The sequence below is a fragment of the Marmota marmota genome, unplaced genomic scaffold (genome assembly GCF_001458135.2).
Source record: "Marmota marmota marmota unplaced genomic scaffold, marMar, whole genome shotgun sequence".
Lineage (NCBI taxonomy): Eukaryota > Metazoa > Chordata > Mammalia > Rodentia > Sciuridae > Marmota > Marmota marmota.
This window is the reverse complement of record NW_025999842.1, coordinates 59631151-59653579: the sequence shown is the minus strand read 5'-3', so window position 1 is coordinate 59653579 and position 22429 is coordinate 59631151. Positions and strand designations below refer to the sequence as shown.

The window sequence follows — 22429 nt, the reverse complement described above, 5'->3', positions numbered from 1 at the left end:
GGTTGTTGTTGTTGTTGTTGTTGTTTTGTTTGTTTTTCAACTTCCTCAAATGATTCTAAAGGTCATAGTTAAAAACAATATTGATTTAGAAAACTATATATCATATTTGAAAATATATATATCATATTTGTTCTAATGAAACAGGTAAATCATTTTAGTTACAATAAATAAGGCTAACGAAACCACATGAAATGCACCTAAAATAGCTTAAAGCTTTTTAAAAATTAATTTATGTATTGAAAGCTTAAAAGATTACTCCTATTTTAGATCAGTAATAATTGCTGATTTGAGATCTAAAGTTTAAAGAAGAATATACTCCTCAATGGAACACTTTCAGATAGTGTCTACATAAAAAGATTCATATTTATATAATTGAAAGTGAATATATGACAATTTTAATAAACACAAGAAAATAATTTCTAGTGTTGTCTAAGTGTGGGAAAATTAGCACTCTCCCATCTTCATTATGGAAGTATTAACTGGCATAAATTTTCTATTGGGTTGTTTGGAAAATCTAGTAAATAGCCAATATATGTACCATGTCACTGCAATAGCAAGGAATTCTAAGAATTGATCCCAAGAGGCATTAAGAGATGAACATTCCCTGGGTTCAATCCCCAGTACCAAAAGAAAAAAGAAATGAGCATATAGATACATTAAGATGAATGAGAAATGGCCTGGAGTCTCCAGGAAGTACAAGGGGAGACAGATACTTTAAAAAGTTCCAATAAAACAAATTACTCTGATAAAATCTGATACATGTTAGAAGTGAAAAATGGAGCTATATCTGAAAAGATAATGCATTTTTAGGGTAAAAGAAAAAGACAAAACCACTCCAGGAAGTAGGAGTAGACTCAGAGGTGCCAAGGTGGATAGTGCATTTAGGAAAATGTAAAGAAAAACCAGCAAAGCACCCTACATGGAGAGTGACAGAAAACCAAAGAAGACGTAGCCTTGGGATGATGTTACACTGATGACACTTGCACTTAAAGCCTCTGTATTTTGCAATCTTTCTGAAGTTTCTTAGGTAAAGGAATGGCACAATCAGCTATAACTCTGGGGGAAATAATTCTGAAGAAAATAAGAAGGATTGCACCAGAGTAAGAAAAACTGAACACAAGAAAACCTGAAGGGGACGCATTGTAACAACTGGGGAGAAAACCATTGGTCTGGGAATAACGGAAAAGTATAGTGAACTAAGAGATGTTAAGGCACTTTTCCAGGGTCCTAGAATAAGGAGTGAGTGCTAACTTCAAGTTCAGACTTATATCTGCTTCATTCAGTTCCATGGTGTTGTTCCCTGCTTAATGTGGAGGAGGAACATGGTATGTGGGATCAAGAAATAGCTGAGAGTGATGCTGGAGTCTGCCGTGAGAGACTGGCTAGTTTTTAAGGTCATTGACTCAGGTAGAAAATAAATCAGGAAACAAGAGGGTATGGGGAAATAGCAGTCACTTTGAGGCATATCACATGGCTGCATCCAGTAGCAAGCCACATCTACACTGAAATCGATTTAGAGTCCAAAAGCATCAAAGCAAACCAACTCCTAAGGAGTTTCCATAGAGAAGACCCTTTGGGATCACCAGACCCAGTTACGATGCAGCACTGTCAACTAAAGGCGGATCCTGTTCTTGAATATAAATCACAGTACATCAGTTTCATCTGGTTATTTATGAACTAAAAAAATTTTTGATGTGCCCAAGACCTCCACATATCAAATGCAGAACTGAAGGAGAAAGTCACTTCAGAAAAGGACTGATTTTTTTTTTCTACGTTTCATACATGATCAGAAAAGACCACTAATAAGGTTTTATTCTTCTACTTCTTTGACTCCTGCCTCGTCCAAAAATATCAGTCTATCTAGTAAAATGTATTAAAGGAGGAGATAATATCCCATCAGGTTTCTTTTAAAGCATCCAAGAATATGAAATCAAACAACTCAATGGCAGGAGCTGAATAAGTTTTGTAAATGCAACGAGGATTCTCCCATCAGACCTTAATTTTGTTGTATCTTGTGTGCAAAAGTAACAACTGCAAACGGATCTTTTCTTTCCTATTGTCCTCCATAGGCTGATGGAGCATTTGTTCTCCTCTTCGTAGAACTTCCTCAATCTGGGCTCTCTCCTCGTCCATCTGAATGTTTAAAGGAAAAAATGATTCAAAAGAAAAATGCGTAGTTATTTACTATCGTCAGCAAGTGAGAGAACTAACATATGAAGTATAGCAGAAGTCATCATAACCTGAATGATAAAAATAATTCATGTTTCGCTTAAAATATTTCATATTTGAAATTAAAATATCCCAAAGCTAGTTTAGCACAAGTTATGCTAAGGATTACATAGTCAGAAAGTGTGTGGGCGGGGTAGAATTAAGCATGACTACATAAAGCACTTGACAAATCTTACACTGACACTTAGAAAATCTGGATTTCTTCAGTCATGATTGGCAGGTTATGTGGGTCAAAAACAATGTAAAAATATAATTAAAAGAGAAGAAAAAATGAGACTGCAGTTTTGCAAATCCCCTTGAACCAACCTTTTCATTATCATCACTGGATTCCGAGTGTTTTTCCACAACTTTTAACATGCTTTCTATGTCATTTTCTAATTTTTCCAAGTCAGAGAAAGGCACACCAGCTTCAAATGCTTCAGTGGTAACCAAATGTTGGTACGACAGTGGCTCTTGACCAATAAGCAGCTGTAGAAGAAAAGGGGATCTCTGAAGATGAATTCTTAACTTTCCCCGAATAACCAAAGAAAAACAGGGAGTCAAGAAAGGAATGATCATTTATTGGAACTGACTTTAATTTCATTCATTCATATAGCAACAATTTTACCCACATGGGCTTCTGTGAATTACCTGTTTTCTCCAAAGTCTAGCAGAGATGTGAGGTAGTGTGTAATTGACTATGGCTGTGTACTGGATCCTGAGAGCACATGTGAGCATAGTAGACAAAAGCGACATTCAAAAGCCATCCCTGCCATGGCCACAGAAGGGAAAAATAGGACCCGCCACCCAGTGGAAGGACACCCACAGAATGTCTCCCAGTCACATTGCCCCAGAAGCATTTCTCTTGGACTGTGATACCCAACTATTAAAAAAAAAAAAATACTTCTCAATGCAACATTTTCAGGTTAAGCCTATATAAAAATATTTGTATTTCTATAACAGTAATCACCAAACAATTTTTTAATAAAACTAAATGCAGGAAAATGGCACTTAGTGTTGGCTAAGTGCAGGAAAACTAACACTCTCATAACCTCATTATGGAAGTATTAACTGGTCTAAACTTTCTAATGGGCTGTTTGGAAAATCTACTTAACAGTTAGATGCACAATTTTGCTACAATTACAAGGAACTCTAAGAATTGACCTCAGTGACATAATAAGAGAAGAACAAATAGATAAGTCTAAAATTATCTTAACAAATATAATATTCATAAAGGCTCAATGGAAGTGGAAAATGAACTTAGAAAATCTTAACAGATCACCTGATGAAATACTCTGTGACCATTAAGAATCATGTCAAAGGAGAATATGCAAAACAATCGAAAAATTGATATTTAAGTGTCTCTTATGAATAAAAGCAGATATATATGGCAAAAGATTTGCAGAGGTTATTCATAGGGATGATAGTAAAATTTTTCTTTGTATTTCCTGTTACTCTATCCTGTCTTGTTCATTGTTTTTTATACCAAGAAAATCTCCCATAAATCTATTGAAAAGAATAAATTTAGATTGTACGGTAAGGAGATAAGAAAAACAAAAGCCAAAGCAAGATTTTTGTTTATTTTCTTTAAATTGTGAATAATCTAAGCATATACGTAACTATGAAAGATAATTTGGCTTACTCTATCAGATATTTCAAATTAAAGCAAGGTTAGATAATGTTTATCCCTTCCCCCCCACACACACAAAAAAAGTGTATCTGTCTTCATTGATAATCTCAATACACAACTCTCTAAAGATTAACAATACAAAAATGCCCTCCTGAAAAGAAACTGAACAGGAACATCACAGAAAAAGAAATACAAATGGCCAACAAATATGTGAAAAAAATGTTAAACATCTCTAGCAATTAGAGAAGTGCACATTAAAACTACACTGATATCCCGTCTCACTCCACTCAGAATGACAATTATCAAGAATAAATAAATGTTGGCGAGGATGTGGGGGAAAAGGCACACTCATACATTGCTGGTGGGACTGCAAACTGGTGCAATCATCTGGAAAGCAGTATGGAGATTCCTCAGAAAACTTGGAATGGAACCACCATTTGACCCAATTATCCCACTCCTCAGAATATACCCAAGCGACTTAAAATCAGCATGCTACAATGTTTATAGCAGCTCAATTCACAACAGCTAACCTATGGAACCAACCTAGGTGCCCTTTAACAAAGGAATGGATAAAGAAAATCTGGTATATATACACAATGGAATATTAGTCAGCCATAAAAAGAATGACTTTAGACTTTTGTGAGTAAATAGATGGAACTAGAGATTATCATGCTAAGTGAATTAAACCAATCCCCAAAAACCAAAGGTTGAATGTTCTCTCTGATCTGTGGATGTTCACACACAATAAGGTGGAGGGAGGAATAGAAGGTTTGTGGACTAGACAAAGAGAAATAAAGGAAATGGAGGGGAGATGGAAATTGGAAAGACAGTAAGATGAATCAGACATAACTTTCCTATGTTTATATGTGAATACACCAACAGTGAAACTCTACATCTTGTATGCCCCCGAGAATGGGATCCTAATAGAATAAGTTATACTCTATGCATGTATAATACGTCAAAATACACTCTACCGTCATCTATTTCTAAAAAGAACAAGTGAAAAAAATTAATCAATATTTTAAAAAATGCCATCCTGTGAGCACAACCAAGATCCTGAAAAACACAGACTCCTGTGATTCCTGAGAATGGCACATGGTTTAGACAACCCTGACCTCAGCTCAGCCTTTCCCCCACCAAACCATCAAAATATGCACATCTTTTCCACTTAACACTTACTGAAGCATCCACTCCATGCCAGGCCTTAAAGCACAGCAGTCAAATGCTCCCTTTCCTTCCCTTGTAAAACAAGGATAGAAAGAGAGAATGGGAAAGACACAGAGGCACAGCATCACATTGGAGCACAGATGAACACCTTTTTACAGAGAAAAGCTCTTACTTATCTTCTTTTAAAATTCATAAACCCCTTCTTTAAATTTATTAAGGCAGGCAGTACACCTCTCCGTAAAATCTAAACTCTGAAGTTAGTTGCAATTTTTGCATTTGTCTATGTATACGCAAAAAAACAAGTTGTGTTCAGTTTATATGACAGTATGACTATGAAATTATGGGTTTAATATTCATGCCTTCCTTGGGAATTAGTCTCATTATTTCAAAGTTAATTTTAACTTCGAATTGAGTATTTGAAAACTTTTCTCAAACAGGTTGTTTTCTTCAATGGTAATTCCTTGTTTTCTCTCTATAGGCACAATCATGAATAAAAGGGACAAATGTTCCATCCAAAGAAAAAAGCAATTAAAGTAATTTTAATTTTTAAAAATTATGTATATGCCATATTGCCATCTATCATTTAGACACATTCCCATAAGAAAAAAAAATGGTTTTCTCTAAAAATTTAATAACTTACTTTGGCACTTTTGATATGTTGAGACACCTTTTCATAGTTTCTATTAAGTTCAGCTAATTTTGGTTCTACAAGCTCCCTGCTTGCAATTCCACGTGCATTCATCAAAATAATGGCTTGATCACGGACATTTTCAACCTGAAGGTTGGCATCATCCAGCTCAGATATTAAACGCTAATTGTAAAAAGAAAAAAAAAAAAACACAAAATTATCCCATGGGAAAAGTCAAAATCTAACTTGTGTGTGATGCTTACTCAGAATTAGAGGTGGTTTAAGTAAATGTCTGGGATTCCTAAAAAGAATCAGCACAATCAACCAGAGTAAGAGCTGTTCATATAAAACTCATTGGTGATTTCAGCTTTTCCCACCAACTAAATGTTAATAAATCAATTGCATGAGAATAACTTGAACACAAGTAGCTCAAAGCATCCACAAGAGAAAAGACATTGGCAAAATGTTCTACCCCCTGCCAAGTGTGGCTGATCTGTCTAGGCCTTGTACCTTCACGATTTCTTCCCGTTTATTCGCTGGTTTTTTTTCAATCTCATCCAACAGAGCTTCAGCCTGATAAAGCCAGGTACTTATGTGAGCAACGTTTCCATCAAATATTTCCAGCTGGTTTTGATGGTTCTACAAAGGAATTAATAAAACGCTGACACAATCACATGAAATATTTAAGATGATAATCTTAGAAGAGATTTAAAAGACCTTCAAAGAGCAAAGCGTATGTTGAATTTAAAGAAGGGTTTCTACCTCCCTGCAAAGCTCTCTTTACTGAATAAATCTCAATACTAAAAATGCACAGCTATAGCTAAGCATTTTTAAACTTGACTTAGATCTCAACACAATACAAAGTTGAAGAATAAAAGACGAAAGTTTCTTTTTCAATTTCAAGTTTGTCTCTTATTTCTCTTTCCTAGATTGCAACTGATCTCATTATCCCTCTCAATCATGTATTTTAAAAACTCATTTATTACTATTAAATGCAATCACACTCAACCTATTCCATTCTGCTGGCTCAACAAACTACATCTGCAGAGAGGACAGGGCCAGTGTCTTTTCTCTCAGTATTGCCAGCACTGAATACTACACCTGGCTCAGAGTGCCGTCCTGTTTGCTGGGGTATGACATAAAATGTGACTGAGAGAACAAACTGGAAAACAGGAGCAAACAGCTGAGCAGATTAAAACTGGGGAAGTTGTTGAGGAAAGAAGTTAAACTTGACCACAAACAGGGGTCAGGCCTTATGATGAAACTGACAACTTCATTATATTTTATAGGAAAAAGGAAACTAGAAAAATCTTAGAAGACTTAATGAAAGGAAAAAAATATTAATCTATGACACAGAAAAATCATTGAAATAGAAAATGTGGACTAATAAATGCTATGGGCAAAAGGCTGACAGTGTGCTGCCTTCTAAAAAAGAACAGAGAAGAACCAGATGCACGGATCCCTGTAACACAGCTACATCGACTGTTCTAACATCTTTCTAAGATGTTGCCTGGAAGGAGAATTAGGAAGGTACAAACTGAAGAATATAGAAGCAAAGTCTGTAAGGATGTGGAATAATCTAGTAACAACAAAAATGAATATATAAAATATTTAAGAGCATTTTCTATGAGCAAGAACCTCAGTCCTTTATTATAATGATCAATGAACTACTCTGTTAGATGTGTACTTTTATTCCCATCCCTACACAGACGTGAACATTGAAGCTTAGTGACATTGCACAATTTACCTGGGGTTATACAGATAATAAGTCATGGGCTGGAATATGCATCTGTGATAGAACTTGATCAAAGCCCATGACCTTCCCTGCTCTACACATCCTAATGGATTGGAATAAATGCTCAAACACATTATAATTTATGTTTTTTTCTGTCTGTATCCATTACCCAGTTAATTATATGAACTGGGTAAAAGTCCTAATAGCTATGTCAGGGAAAAAGAATAAATTGTAAGTGGCAAGTATTTTTTTCAGAGGGGAGGATGGAGGTACCATATATCCTTGTTAGTCAAAGAAGGAAACAGAAAAAACACTATGAAAACTAAATAGTCAAATTCCCATGACATAATTATCAGCATAATTATTACAACTTGTAATAATTATCATAATCACAACAATAATGTTTAAAATCAATTGTTTACATATAGTTATATGAGACCACTACATGTTTTAAGTTTTTAATCATCACAAGCATTGTATGAAGGAGAAAGTATAATAATATCCATTTTTTAGATGAGAAAAATCAAAGCATAGAGAGTGTTTAAGTAACCTCCACCTGACTAGCAGTCAAAAATTTTACATAGGTCATGAGATGCTAGAACCCATGCTCTTAACTATTTTAGGACATTGCAAAGAAAATTAAATACTATATGACATCATTACAATGAAACAAAGTACATTTAAAAGTTAAAGTACATATTTCCATGCATGCCACAGATATTTTATTCTTTCATTGATGCACTGTGAATTCTTTCTAGTTATTATCTTTTCAAAGGCAAAATAAAGTGTAGTCTGATGAAATTAATTCACAAGCAAAACACTCCTGGGGCACACAGAAAATGGGATTTGAAACTCCAATCAAAGCTGCATTCATTTAGAATTAAGTAAAACAGAAAGGAAGAGGTGAGCATTCAATGTGTCTGGGAACATACCATCAAGGTATTGCACCAGTCCTCTGTCCAGGTGCGAACTCGGCTCCACCCTGCGCTCAGGACGCACAGCTTCTCCTCCAGGACAGGCCCGCTGCCTGTGACCAAGTTCTGGAGTGTAGCACTGCTCTCTGTGATGGCATTTAAATCTGCTTTTCTCTTTTCCAGATCCTTCAGAACATTCTAGAAGATAAAAGCACCAAGACCCACTTGATCTTTCAGAATATTATAAAAATTTATGAACCCTATACATTTTTAACTTTTCTTTTACCTATGCACAGTAATCCACGACTTCCTAGATCATCTGCAATGTGTCCAAAGTTTACAGACCCAATTTAGCAACAAGGTGAGAGTTCTTAGGTTCCTAACAAATATTACGATGTTTAAGCAAAGATCAAAGAATGCAAGAAATTGTGATGTGAAAAGTGTAATTAGTTAATTTAAGAATAAATTTTAATTATTACAAAAATACCAATCACCCTCCATCAGAGGTCTAAATAAAAAGAATCAATTTCATTTTTAGGAACGGCAAGTCGGCAAAGCAGAAAGATTCCAGAGCTCAGAATTCTAAAAATTTACAATGAATTTATCTCCTAGACCATCATGGGAATCTATTGCATGTGTACTATTATTACTCACAAGGATTATATCCTGGAACTAGGTATCTTGATATATAATGTCATATAAACATTACAAAAATGTTTCATCCTAAGAAAATCACTGAAGAACTAACAAGTCTGTGATTCATCTTACAACCGCCATAACAGAAAAGGGTAGTCGGGAAACTATGATAATCTGACTGATACAGTCTGAAATTTGAGCAGGCAAAGCTACATTCACAGAAAGGAAAAGTGTGGTAAAAGACTGAGTTCTCGCAATCAAAAACAACATGGACACATAGCTACCTCACTACTGTCACTGCCCTGCACCTTTTGAAATCTGTTTCACCGTCTTAAACCAACATTTAAATCAATCTCTTCCAGGAGCTCAAGTTTATATTTGAACATCATAAGATCGCATTTTGGAAAGCATGCAAATTGCAAACCACAAGTGAGTAAAAGTTTAAACACTCACTTGGCCCCTGTCAATCATTGGTACATTTATGAGAGAAAAGAAATATCTCTTTCACAAATTTTTCACCAATAAGGAGTAAAAAGAAGACCCATAGCACACACTCTCTACTAATTCCTTCAGTGGTTATGTACTAATGGACTAAAATAGTCTGTAAGAGCTATAAGGAATAATTAACTACAACTAATCAAATTTTAAAAATATACACATATATGTTAAAGATTTTATAGCAAATAAAATACATTGAAAATAATGATTTTTGGGATAAAAATACTAATTAGGTGCAGAGATGAAAACGCCATGTAAGTTTTGCATTGAAAATAATTTTACGTAATCTTTAAGTGCAATAACACTAAAATGTTGTGAAATATGCACATTCCTTAAGTCTGAAAACATGGTATTGAAAAGATGGGTGATTATGGTACATGCTGATATTTAATTTGTTTTATTCTAGTGAAAAGAATGGGCTGTATAATTTGTATACTTCATCTTCATGATTCAAATCTGTTATACGATCAAATGAAATTTAAAATAGTATAATTCCAGGAAACAAACATCAGTATTTACAGTCTTTACCTGAAAAAAAATGGCAAGAATCAACTAGAAATAAATTTATATGTGTATAAAAAGATTAACTATTAAATATATAAAATTCAACATCATCTGTGTATTAACTATCAGCAATTAGAAAAAAAGAGAAAAAACATGCATGCATTCATATAGCAATAGAATAAATATATAGGAGCAAACCTCTTTGCATGTCTATATAATGTTTAGAATAAAAACAATCAAACCAGTATGTAGGAATGTGAAGGAAGCTGGCAGAGCACAGGGGATGAGACATACCATATTAATAAAAAGACTCAACAAGATATCAATTCTTCTCCAACAAATCCATTAATTCAATGCAATTCCAATCAATGTTTAAAACAGTGCTTCTTTTAATAATTTGAGACTAATAATAATTCTTCATATAAGACTGACTATATACCAAAAAAGAAGCAAAAATACTGGGAAATCCTTAATTATAATTAAAATATAGCATAAAATTGCATAGACAAGAACCAGGCATAGTGGTGCACACCTGTAATCCCAGCCACTCAGGAAGCTGAGATGGAGGATCGTGAGTTCAAAGCCAGTCTCAGCAGCTTAGTGAGGCCTAAGCAACATAGCAAGACCCTTTCTCAAAATTAAAAAAAAAAATAAAAAAGGGCTGGGGATGTGGCCTGATGGTTAAACTCTGGTACAAAACAAATAAATAAATAAAAGTAAAACTACATAGATAAGGAACTGAAACATTTTACAGGATCATCAGATCAGTGCAGCAGAAAACAAGGAAGCACAACAGGTAAATAAGAAGAACGACTTTGGCATGTCATATCAGTAGAGAAAAATCACTCAACAAACAGTGCCAAGATCACTGGTTACCTATAAGAGCACTCTAGAGCCTTATCTCATCATGTACAACAAATAAACTTCAGAAGAATCAAAGCATTAAAGGTAAAAAGATGATAGTATAAAAGGGCTTGAAGAAACTATAAATATAGTATATAAACATAGTAAATATAATGTAAATCACATGACCTTGGAGTAAAGTTGGCCTTTCTAAATACTAAAGGCAGAAATAATGATGAAAAGATGGATTCCATGTGTTTAAAAGTACACATAACCATTTTTGTCTTAAAAACTTTAAAGGAAACTCCATGGGCAGCTATAGTTTTTTGTAGTCATATTCAACACACTAAGAATGAGTGATCTTAACAAAGAGCTTAAATTAAAATAGTAATCTGGGGATAGAAAAATGGCCACAGTTACAGGAAAAGGGACATTTTTAAAGAGAGTTACAGGTGGCCTATAAACTTATAGAAAATATTCTAACTCAATAACAACAAAAAAAGATGTTTGCCTACTGTGATCAAAGTTGTAATTAAAGCAAGCAAATACAAATTCTCATTCATAGGTGGGACATATAACATTTCCAAAGGGCAATTTCTTAATGTGTTTAAGGCTTTAGGATAGATATGTCCTTTGAACCAATAATTTTAGGGCAAAATATTTATCCACATATGAATGTTAGCTATGATTTAGCCATGAGAATATTCATCATAGTGTTACTTACAATAGTGAAAAATAGTACTGATTTCAGTAGGACAAAAATTAAGTTAATGAGATACTATGCATATCTCTAACATGTAATACAACAGTTACAGGTGACAGAAATGTTGAAGATATGAATTTTTAAAAGAAAGTCATGAAACACTAGATATGATATAGTTGCTTTTTAAACAATATAACTATGCCTGTGCATGTCAATATGTACCTGGAAACACACACGCGCGCACGCATGCACACACACACACACAGGAGGGTAGTGTTTTGAGTATAGGTGATTTGGCTTCTGTTTTTTTTTTTTTCCATATCACACTGTGCAAATTTCATTCAATTAGCTTATAGTGCTCCATTTTTCACAATTATAATTAGCTACAGGCAACTACAGTCAGAAAATATTAAATGGAGAATTCAATAAATAGACAATTTAGGAGATATAAATGGTATGCTGTTCTGAGTAGCATGTAGAAATTTCCTGTTATCCTGCTCCTTCCTGCCTGAGATGTCCAGTGGGGTCACAATGTACACCCTCCTCATCTAGAAGTCACTTAGCAGCCCTCTCCTTGATTAGATGCACAGTTGCTAAGTCTCAGGGCTTGTGTTCCAGGAATTTTTATTTTACTTCCTAATGGGCTCAAGTGCTAGTTGTGATCCCAACAATGCAGAAAGCCAAGGGACACTGTAACATGAGGGCCTAAAGGGAAATGGTACCAACTGTCAACTTCACAAAGAAAGAAAAGCATTGTGTGCATCAAGTGGTAGGGCCCATGTTAAGGATGAATTTTCTCTATGAAATTGTGAAAAGGAAAAGAAAATTATGCTTGTTTTGCTGTCTCACCTCAAACTGCACAAGTTATAGCTCCAGTACACAGTGAGAGGTCAGTTAAGATGGAAAGGCATTGAATTCGTATGTATGAATATAGGAAAAAGCACAATAACACAGACCACGGTATTATCTGCAGTTTGGGGCATTCACTGGGGATCATGAAATATACAGATAGCAGGAACTGCTGTACAAAAATTATGTTGCTGATAAGAAAATAATGTTTTTTGTTTTCTTTTGGTTTAATTTGGTTTGGTACCAGGGATTGAACCCAGGGGCACCTAACAGCTGAGCCACATCCTCAGCCCTTTTTTTTTTTTTTGAGACAGGGTCTCACTAAGTTGCTTAGGGCCTCCCTATATTGCTGAGGCTAGCTTTGAACTTGTGATCCTCCTATCTCAGCCTCCTGAGCTGCTGGGATTACAAGCTTGCACCACTGTGCTCAGTGAAAATAATGGTTTTTACGGTAGACTGTACAAAGAAGACATTTCCTTGAACAACTTGAATTTAATAAAAGCCTTTGCTTTGCATTCACCCACGCAACACCGATGCCTTGCAACATCCCTCATTCCCTCATACGTCCCTTTCTCTACCCCTTTCACTTACAAAACTTATGGCATAACCACACTTTCTGTAAGCTATTTTCCACATTGTGAATACTCTTCTCAGAGCCTACTACTTCATTTTCTCTCAAGTGTCATCTCCACTGAGCATTTAAGGTAAACAGCAGCTGTGTGTCACCCAGCTACCTCCAGCCACCTTTGGGGAATGCCCACAGTGAACACCTACAGACACTATCAACAGGGATACTCCAGGCTCTGTAGCAACACCTGTTTCTGTATCCATTATATTTTTTCAGCACTCTTTCTAGTATATCTGCTTCTGTCTGTAAATAAGTTGACAGGGAACAGAGTCCCTTGGTAAAAGAACTGCTCTGTGATCCAATTGACTCTTCATGCACCTCTGAAAACTGGCAGATCAACTCTCTAGTCTCTGCGACTGCAAAATCACTATAGGGCCAAAGAAAAGTCTTTTGTTGGTTTTGTTAAAAAAAAAAAAAATCTCACTATTCTTGACATTAATTCGTTTATTATCAAAAGACTAGTTATTGGTTAAAAATTATTAAAAAATTAAAATCAGCACGATACTTTGTAAAGACTAAATATTGAAACAATTAAGCTGATTTTGAAGGTGGTTTCAAGTATCACATAAACATAATACCTACAAAGGCCTTCATGATCCATATGAGTTCACTGCTTTGGGAATAAGATAAAAATATCTTCTTAAAATAGTGGTTTTTAAAATGTTCTTCTTGGGACAGAGAAATGGAAAAAAAATAATGAAAAAAAAAAGAAAAGGCTATATTTAATATGAAATGGAGGAAAATAGTACCCACCAAGATTATCCCCTACAAGTGCCAAAGGTCACACTGGTGAGATATCAATGGTCCGTCAGAGCTGCAACTTACTTTAGCCCAGGAGATTTCCGTGTCCAAGTCAGCAAGCACACCTTCCGAAGTGGACTTCTGTACCAACTCCGCTTCAATAGCAGAGAGCCATTCTGAGAGGGAGGTGGCCTCTTTCTTCATTTTCCGGGCCAGCTGAGATGCTCTTTCCAGGTCCTGCTTTCCCTCTGTCACCTGAACAGCAGAGACAAAGTGTGAGAGATTGAGTCTGAGGCAAGATTGAACATGAACAGGAACAAATCCAAATATCGATAAAAAGATCAAAACTGATTCATATTTAACCCCCAAGACACCCATCACCTTTACCTCTAACATGTCAGAATCGTCCAATCTTGCATTTCTGCAAGAAGACAATCAATCTACTGAAGTGGCTGAAGGTCAGACAGCCTGGGGTTGTGATCTTAGCTCCTGACCCTGGTAGAGGCCCAGCCCTTAAAAGTTTGTTATGAGGATGAAATGAGAAAAATACATACGGGAAGGACTGGGCCCAGTCCTTGGAACAAAAGAATCAAAAATCAAGCATGTATTATAATTTTGAACAAAAGATGGCAGAATCCGCTCAATGAAAAAACTCCATTTAAAAAGTGCATATAAACTATATTATGAAAATTTGAGAGAGAAATAAGCACTATTTTCACAATGGTATGTTTTACAATTAACAATATGATTTACAATACTATGCAACATGAACCTTATTATTATTATTTTGTTCTTCTTGTTTTGTTTTGTTTTGGTTTGGTTTTTGTACCAGGGATTAAACCAATGGATGCCACATCCCCAGCCTTTTTAAATTTTTATTTAGAGACAGGGTCTCACTAAGTGGCCTAGGGCCTCACTAAGTTGCTGATGCTGACTTGGAATTCATGATCCTCCTGCCTCAGCCTCCCCAGTCACTGGGATTACAGGCATGCACCACCATGTTCAGCTTGTTCTTCTTGTTGTTGATAGAAAGCAAAACATTCACCCACTTCTTAATACAGCTTCTGTTTGTGCTAAGGAATCCGATATGTGTCATGCAATAAAATCCACCACAGCTTTGGGACAGTCACTATTCTCTCCACTTTACAGATAAGGAAAATTGAAGCTTAAGAAGATTAAGACCAAGACAGAGTCAGCACAGCCACTGAACTGAGCTGAGTCAAACCCGTCACATTCCATGACGGTATCCCCAAACCAAGAACAATAATTCACAATCTACAGCTGAGAAGACACCCCCTTAAAGGACATAACAGCATAATGCATAAAGTGATTTCTTATTTTGATGGTACATATGTACACATAATAAAATCTAGGTAGTACAGGAATATGTCATATATGAGATGAGATTTCTTGGATGACATAAAAGCCAAATTTTGTTAATAAATAACAAGGGAGTATATTTGGTTCTTCTGTCCACCGCCCACCCCCCATTTTCAATTTCACATTTTCATACCTCAAGGATTTATTGCTATTAAATTCCTTCTAAAAAAGTGTTTTCCCCCACAGAGTTCAATTAAAATTTAAGACTCTCATAGCATCTCAATACAGACTTTCGAAACAAACACTTGACTTATTTTAAAAAGATATTATGTATTCAAAGGATACTTATCTGATTTTGGCATGCCCAGACAGCTCTATAACCATTATAAAACTTAATGCCACCAAAGATTTGCATATACCAGGATGAAAATCATTTACAGTTCAACGTATAACAATTTATACCTTTTTTCAGTCTAATCAATACATTTTAAGATGTTCTGCATATTGAATTAGGCCATTTCAAGTTGTAAATCTTTTACCTAGCCATGTATCCCTTCTCCCCTCATGGATATGCAATGACTTCTTCTCAGTGGACTGGTTTACATCAGCTCTTAAACATACTCATTGCTCACACTTAAAAGAAAAAAGAAAAAAAGCCCCTTGTTGACCCCCTCCTTCCCTACGGACCTTCCTCTCTTCTACTTTTCCCATACAAATCCTCAAAACCATTTTCTTACAGTACCAGTTTCAGTGCCTCACTTACCACACATATCTCAAGCCAGGCTATTTGGCTTCTACCGTCACCACTCTACCATCACGTCTCACGAGAAAGACGATAACAAGGACTTTCTCCAGGCTCTCCATGCACTTCTTCCTACTTCTCTCCAATTCAGTCTCCAAAGAATGACTTTTTAAAAAAATACATGTCTGGACAAGTCATCTACTGCCTAACAACCCTGCACTACTGCTTGTTAATCTTAAAACAGAGATTAAAACCTTTAACACAAATTTGGTGACACCAGCAGGGTCTGGTCTCATCCTATCTCCCTGACACCATGTTCTCCACACGGGCGTTCTCTCTCTCTAGCCATACTGCCTCCTGCCACAGGGCCTTTACACATGCTATTCCATGAGCCTCGGGAGCCCCTCCTCTAGTTTCACCCATAATACTCCTACCCATCTTTCAGGTCTTAGCTAATGCATCATTTCAGTTATGGTTTAGATAGAAGATGTCCTCTCCCAAAAGCTCATGGTGTGAGATATTTGAAGAATTTTCAGAGATCAAAAGATGGGATTATAAAAGGGTTAATTCACTGATATGGATTAATTTGGCAGTAACTATAGGCAGGTACAATGTGGCTAGAGAATATTAAGTCACTGGGGGTGGGGGGCGCCTTTGAGGTTTATATTGTCCTTGAAGAGCAAATTGTTTTCTCCCTCTCCCTCTCCCTCTCCCTCTCCCTCTTAGTTGCCATGTCCTGAGCCACTTCCTTCCACCACATCTCTCCACCATGGTGGTCTGCCTCACCTCGGGCCCAGAGCTATAAAGTTGGGCAACCATGAACTGAACCTCTGAAACCGTGAGTCAGAATAATCTTTTCTTTCTAGAAGTTGTTCTCAGGTCTTTGGGTCACAGCAACACAAAGGCTACTAAACAACACCCTCAGGAAGCTTTCCTAACCAAAGACTGGACCAAATCTTTATCCATGTCACACACATCCCTTCAGAACACTGCAGACTGACATTCTGTAACTACTCCACGTAACTGCTTGATTGACAGTTTCCTCTTTCACTACCTTCAACTCCCCAGACGAAATATATATATATTATGTTTTTGCTTACCACTATATCCCTACTACCTATATACACAGTGAAGTCTAAATTATTTTGAATAAGAAAATTAGTAAATGCCAACACCTAATTAATGCTAAAAACTAATTAGAGAATTAGTATAGAAACCAGCAAATCCATTCTCATCCTTATAATGACCAGCCAATGAGAAACTCTAAGACATGGGTTCCAGATGCACAATATATATCACACCAATAACCTGATTCTTGCAGAAGTGAGGTCAAAATCACCTAAAAAAAAAGTATAGACTTTTCATTCTTCTTGGTTTTAAGTTGATAACAAAATTTGAGCTATTTTTCTCTGGGCTTATGCAGAAACTTCAATCTTACTTAAAGCAGAAATTGTTAATATTTACTAATGGAAGAAGGATCCAAAACTTAGCCCAACGGTTTTTCAACATTGCCAAGGTTTCACTTCCACATGTTCCTTTGCTCTCCTGTCTCAGGGCAGAGATTCTCAATGAGAAAGGACAATAAGCCTACAGTATTCACTCAGTCCATCACACTAAATGGCCCAACAACTTCCACATGGAGTCACTAAAATGCCCAAACTATGGATGTTTCTTGGCAGAATTTTAAATCCTGGTAGGTTAATATGAACTTCCTGTCACTTAATATTTACTACCTGATGTTTTAACATTTCTCAATAGACTATTCAATTTAGAAATACCAAGACCAAAAACTCGAGTTTACACAGTGACTACTCTTGGTGGAATTTCCTTAGAATAATATACGAATGTCAGTAGACATTGAAAGTATAAATATTAATCTGGATGAAACATTAAAAATAAATTTCCAATTCGCTATTAATCATCACAATATTAACAGAAACATTTAAAGAAATACAGCAAAAATTCCTGGAACATGTATAAATGCCATAAATTTCAAACATGCATTTTGCAAGAATGTGAAATTTTAAAATATATGAGAAGAGTGGGGGTGTGAGTCAATGATCAAGCATGTGATTAGCATGCACAAGGTCCCAAGGTTCAATTCCCATCATGAAAAAATAAAATAATGAATAAAATCATATGAGAGAGAGAAAGTAAGCTGTAGCATTGCTCTCCTTACCTGAGCACCCAGGTCATTGTACAAGACCTTCAAAGAGGTCAGTTGCTCATCCATCCCTTTAGGGTTGTCCGTTTGTTGCTTCTGGACAATGTGCCTCCCTGTTTTGATTACAGTCTCCACTTCAAGTTTAACTTCACTCAAAGTTTTATAGAGTTTCTTAAAAAACAAGAATAACAAGTTTCACATTGTAATAAAAATTCGCCAACTGGGATCATTTCAGAATGCAGCTTACACAGATTGACAGCTAAGAACTAATGATGGAGGTCAAAGGGCATTTGCTTTCTCAAATGGGGTTCAAAGGTGGAGTCAAATTAAATCAAAGTTGTAATAACTTTTTCAAATCAGATAAGAAAGTAAACTAATAGAGATTATGCTGGCTTGAAAGAAATTCAGACGTGTTTTAAATGTTGATGAAAGTACTTAATAATACAATATGGATATTTTTTTCTAGCTTAAATGTCTATCATGTATAAAGTTACATTTGAGGGCTGGGGGTTAGCTCACTGGTAGTACATGTGCTTAGCATGCATGAGGCCCTGTGTTTGAATCCAGGACCAGAGAATAAACTCAGGGTTTCACATATGGACTCTACCACTGAGCTATATCCTGAGTCTCCCCCAAAAATTTCATTTTAAAAAAGCCCTAAATGCTAAGACCAGAAAAAGCCATTACTAGCTATTTCTGGCTGATTGAATTTGGAATTAATAACATTTATGTGTTTCTATTCTCTGAAGTAGTAAGTCTACCACAATGAGCAGGTGCTACTTAGGTATTGAAGATATATAAGTCTTCACCTATCAAGATGAATATGACTACATGCAATCGGAGCATAGGTCGAATTCAGAGCAATTCTCACTGCAGTCACCTCGAACCCCAAAGCTCTGTCTGGGCAGCTTCACTGGACTCCATACATCGTCCTCCTAACCTGAAACATCTCATAGGACACTGTCACCTAACAGAACAGTGAACCCACTTACATGACATCAAGGACTGTGCTTGTTTTGTTTGCCACTCTATCCTATTAAGTAAATAAATGCTTACATATATGCACATGTAGATTGATTTTTTTTTCCTATTTGTGTACTCTTCCACTCAATTAAATGAAGCAGACATTTAGACACTGCAATTTGAAGAAGCACCAAGATTCTTCCCTGGTTTCTCATATCTGATGAGTGTTAACTTGTCTTTTTATAATTCCCAAGAAGAACACTAAATCTAAGATCCCGCCCTCCTCACCTCATTATTTTAAAATTTCTATTGAGTTTTAAAGTTCAAGACTGAAATAGTAATAAGGCCTTATATATCATTTCTTCTTTTCAATCTTAGGTTTAAATTCTGATTGAAACTTTTATTTTCCTAGCAAATGAATTTTTTTCATATCATAATGTTCCTGACATCCATTCTAAGAATAAATTTTTCTTCCGTATTTTAGGCTTTGGCTTTATAAAACTTAGTAGTTAACACTGCACTTTCCTTGGAAGGGATTTTTTTTTAATGTGTTAATATTCCTGACATCCATTCTATGTATGGTACTTCTAGTTAACTCAAAATTATCCTTGAAATTTTAGCTTACCAGTCACATTCTTCTGACACCTTTCCTAACTTCATATATGTTTCTAATTGTATAATATGTAATACGATATTTTAAAAGCTAGAATAAATTTGTAATACATGCTAGTTTAATCTAGTGACCGTATCTCATGTCACTGTGATCACTGATTTTACTCTCTCTTAGGTCTCTTACCTCTTAAAATTCCCTTGGAAGGAAAGACCACATTTCATATTTTTTAATGTGTTTTCCATGATTCCCTCCCTGTGTTTAGCAAACTCTGTACTAACGACCATGTGCAGAAGTACTATCCTGAGTCATATCAGCTCCCTGAAAGCCCACCAGGCATGTGACTCCCCAACAGCTCACCATGCACTTGTCCAGGTGGGTCTGGATGACCTCGGGGTCTACATCCTTCACATCCAGAACATGAAGCTCAGCTTTCACACCATCCAGCACGCGCTTACAGTCCAGCATGCGCTGCTCAAAGTTAGCAGGCTTCTGAAAAAGCTGGAATTTGGTAGACACCTCTCGAAGTTTCCTCTGTTTGCAGAAACGAAAGAGATAAGCAATTCGTATCAGAGTGACAATCTCTCTCTCCAAAAAGATATCAGTATATGACATACTGCTAAAAAGCTATAAAATAAAACACAAATAAAAACATTCAGTATGATGGCAAAAAGAAGAAGATATCTTAAAGGAAATCTTAAAGGAATCACATGATTGTGTAACCTGCACAGTGTCATAAATCTGTGTCTTCATCTCAGAAATAATAAATGTGGATAATGCTGGTCTCACTAGAACTAAAATTTCATTAATTTTCTCACCTGTTTAAAAAAACATCATTCAGGAACCTAGAACTCAAATGCCCTTCAACCCAAGTTCAGAGTGAAAATCCATCTCACGTGGACGATTAAGAAACGTAAGTGATACTGCATCCCATAAGCCCTCAGCCTGCCCAGTGCATCAGCCACGCCAGTACTGACAGGGGCTTGTACTGAAACAACAGTCTATAAAGCTAACTTCTAAAGCTAGCTCACTTGCTCTCTTCTCAACTGTAAAAATCAGATTCAGTATTTTTCTACCCATGTACCAATTTGCTCCTGGGATGCAATGGGATTCAATATATCACTTCCACTGCACAGTCTTACATCATAAAGAATACCAAAGGTACCTAGGAATCAACTTTTTCTCTTTTTCTTTTTACGGTGTCATACTGAAAAAGAAAAGGAAGCGCCTTGCCCTATTTACCTGTAGCATGTCCATCTGATTTCCTCCTCTAGCAGACCTGCCTTCTAGAGAGGTCGGGGGCTGGGAACGCTGATTCTTTCTCAACTCTTCTAGAGTGAGCTCATGGGCTGAGATCTCTGCTTGAATTTTCTACCAAGAGATTAGAAAGAGGAGAGAACAGGGTGTGTTTGTTTGTTTTAAGTATAAAAAGAAACAATTCAAAAATCCCATAGAGTTGTGCAATATATAATACCATATTTTAAAAGTAATAATAAATTTATAATATATCTAAAAATAATGTGGACCACAACTGCAGCATGTTACGCACATGCCAAAGTCTTTGCCTCTGTCAATTCCAATGTTCACAACTTATTTATAAAGAAGACATTGCCCCAACCTCATAGAGATTGAAAACCATAGTTTAAATATGTTGGTCATTTGCCAGTCTCACAGGGAGCAAGAGAACACCAAAATCCAGGAGCCAACTGAAGAGTACAGTGACACTTTCTCATCAACTCTAGCTGCAGGAGTTCACTGGCGGCTGAGGAGGAGGCTCCTTTAACTCTTCTTTACAACTCTAAAGCCCTCAAGCCCACGGCAATACCTGAGCTTCCTGAGGAACTTGGAAGGCGTCTATCCTGTCAGTCAAATATGTGGTGAGCTGTTTATCCAGCTCCCCCAAACTCTCCTGCAACACTTGAAGCATGTGGTCAGTTTCCCGCAGGACCTGGAGTTGCTTTTCCAAAGAAATCTGCTTGGTCTCCGCCTTCACAGAGGAGAAATTTAATCATTAGCACAAATATAAATTGCTGAGTATACACTCCAGCCTCAAAGACTATAAAAGCACTGGTTCAAGACTTTAGCCTTTCTTATAAATAAATAATAACTATCAATGATAAGAGTGAAAATATCCATCTAGTATCTTACATACCTTATCCCAGAAGTAGAAATTCTTAATTTCTACTTTTCTCCGCATAAACTAACAAAATACAAAAATGGAAAGATTTCCTATAGAACACAATAAAATAAATGTTATTTATTATAAATTTAGAGTATTCTTAGTAATCACCAATGTTTATCACGAAAAATATAAAATATAACATGAATGTGAATCAACAGAGCAAACATCTGAATCTCTGTTTTCCAAAATCTAAAACAAATTCCAAAGATGCACATGTGTCTAACCACTATTTGCTGCCCTTTGGGGTTAAGTTTGATGCTATTCATGGGCTAAATAAAAACAGTTTATTTAGTACATGTATGAAAACATCTAATACTCACCCAGCATTTCTGAAAAGACCAGTGTCCTTTCTTTAATTATTGATGTGAATACAAACACTCAGATTTAACTTAGATATGAACCAAGAGATTAGGGCTTTCAACAGCTTATGTCAAATTCTGATGGCCCTAATTTTTATGCTATCATGTGATTCTTTTTTTTTTTTAATTTTTTATTGTGGGTTGTTCAAAACATTACAAATTTCTTGACATATCATATTCCACACTTTGATTCAAGTGGGTTATGAACTCCCACCTGCACCCCATACACAGATTGCAGAATCACATCAGTTACACATCCATTGATTTACATATTGCCATACTAGTGTCTGTTGTGCTCCGCTGCCTTTCCCATCCTCCACCATCCCCCCTCCCCACCTCTCACCTCCCCTCCCCTCCTCTCTCTCTACCCCCTCCACTGTATAACCCTGAGGGTCTCCTTCCATT

The 22429-nt window shown here is 36.1% G+C and overlaps 1 protein-coding gene across 1 annotated transcript in view; it reads right to left on the bottom strand.

Annotated features, from left to right (window-relative positions):
• Window positions 1-22429, bottom strand: part of Utrn (utrophin) — a 515860-nt gene that overhangs the window by 301741 nt on the left and 191690 nt on the right. The window contains exons 30-39 of the mRNA XM_048800520.1: window positions 21309-21470; window positions 20726-20854; window positions 19844-20017; window positions 17926-18081; window positions 13769-13939; window positions 8301-8480; window positions 6144-6272; window positions 5646-5816; window positions 2536-2697; window positions 1996-2133 (exon numbers count right to left, since the gene is read on the bottom strand). Coding sequence (XP_048656477.1) covers window positions 1996-2133; window positions 2536-2697; window positions 5646-5816; window positions 6144-6272; window positions 8301-8480; window positions 13769-13939; window positions 17926-18081; window positions 19844-20017; window positions 20726-20854; window positions 21309-21470 — 1572 coding nt within the window. The remainder of the gene's footprint in view (window positions 1-1995; window positions 2134-2535; window positions 2698-5645; window positions 5817-6143; window positions 6273-8300; window positions 8481-13768; window positions 13940-17925; window positions 18082-19843; window positions 20018-20725; window positions 20855-21308; window positions 21471-22429) is intronic.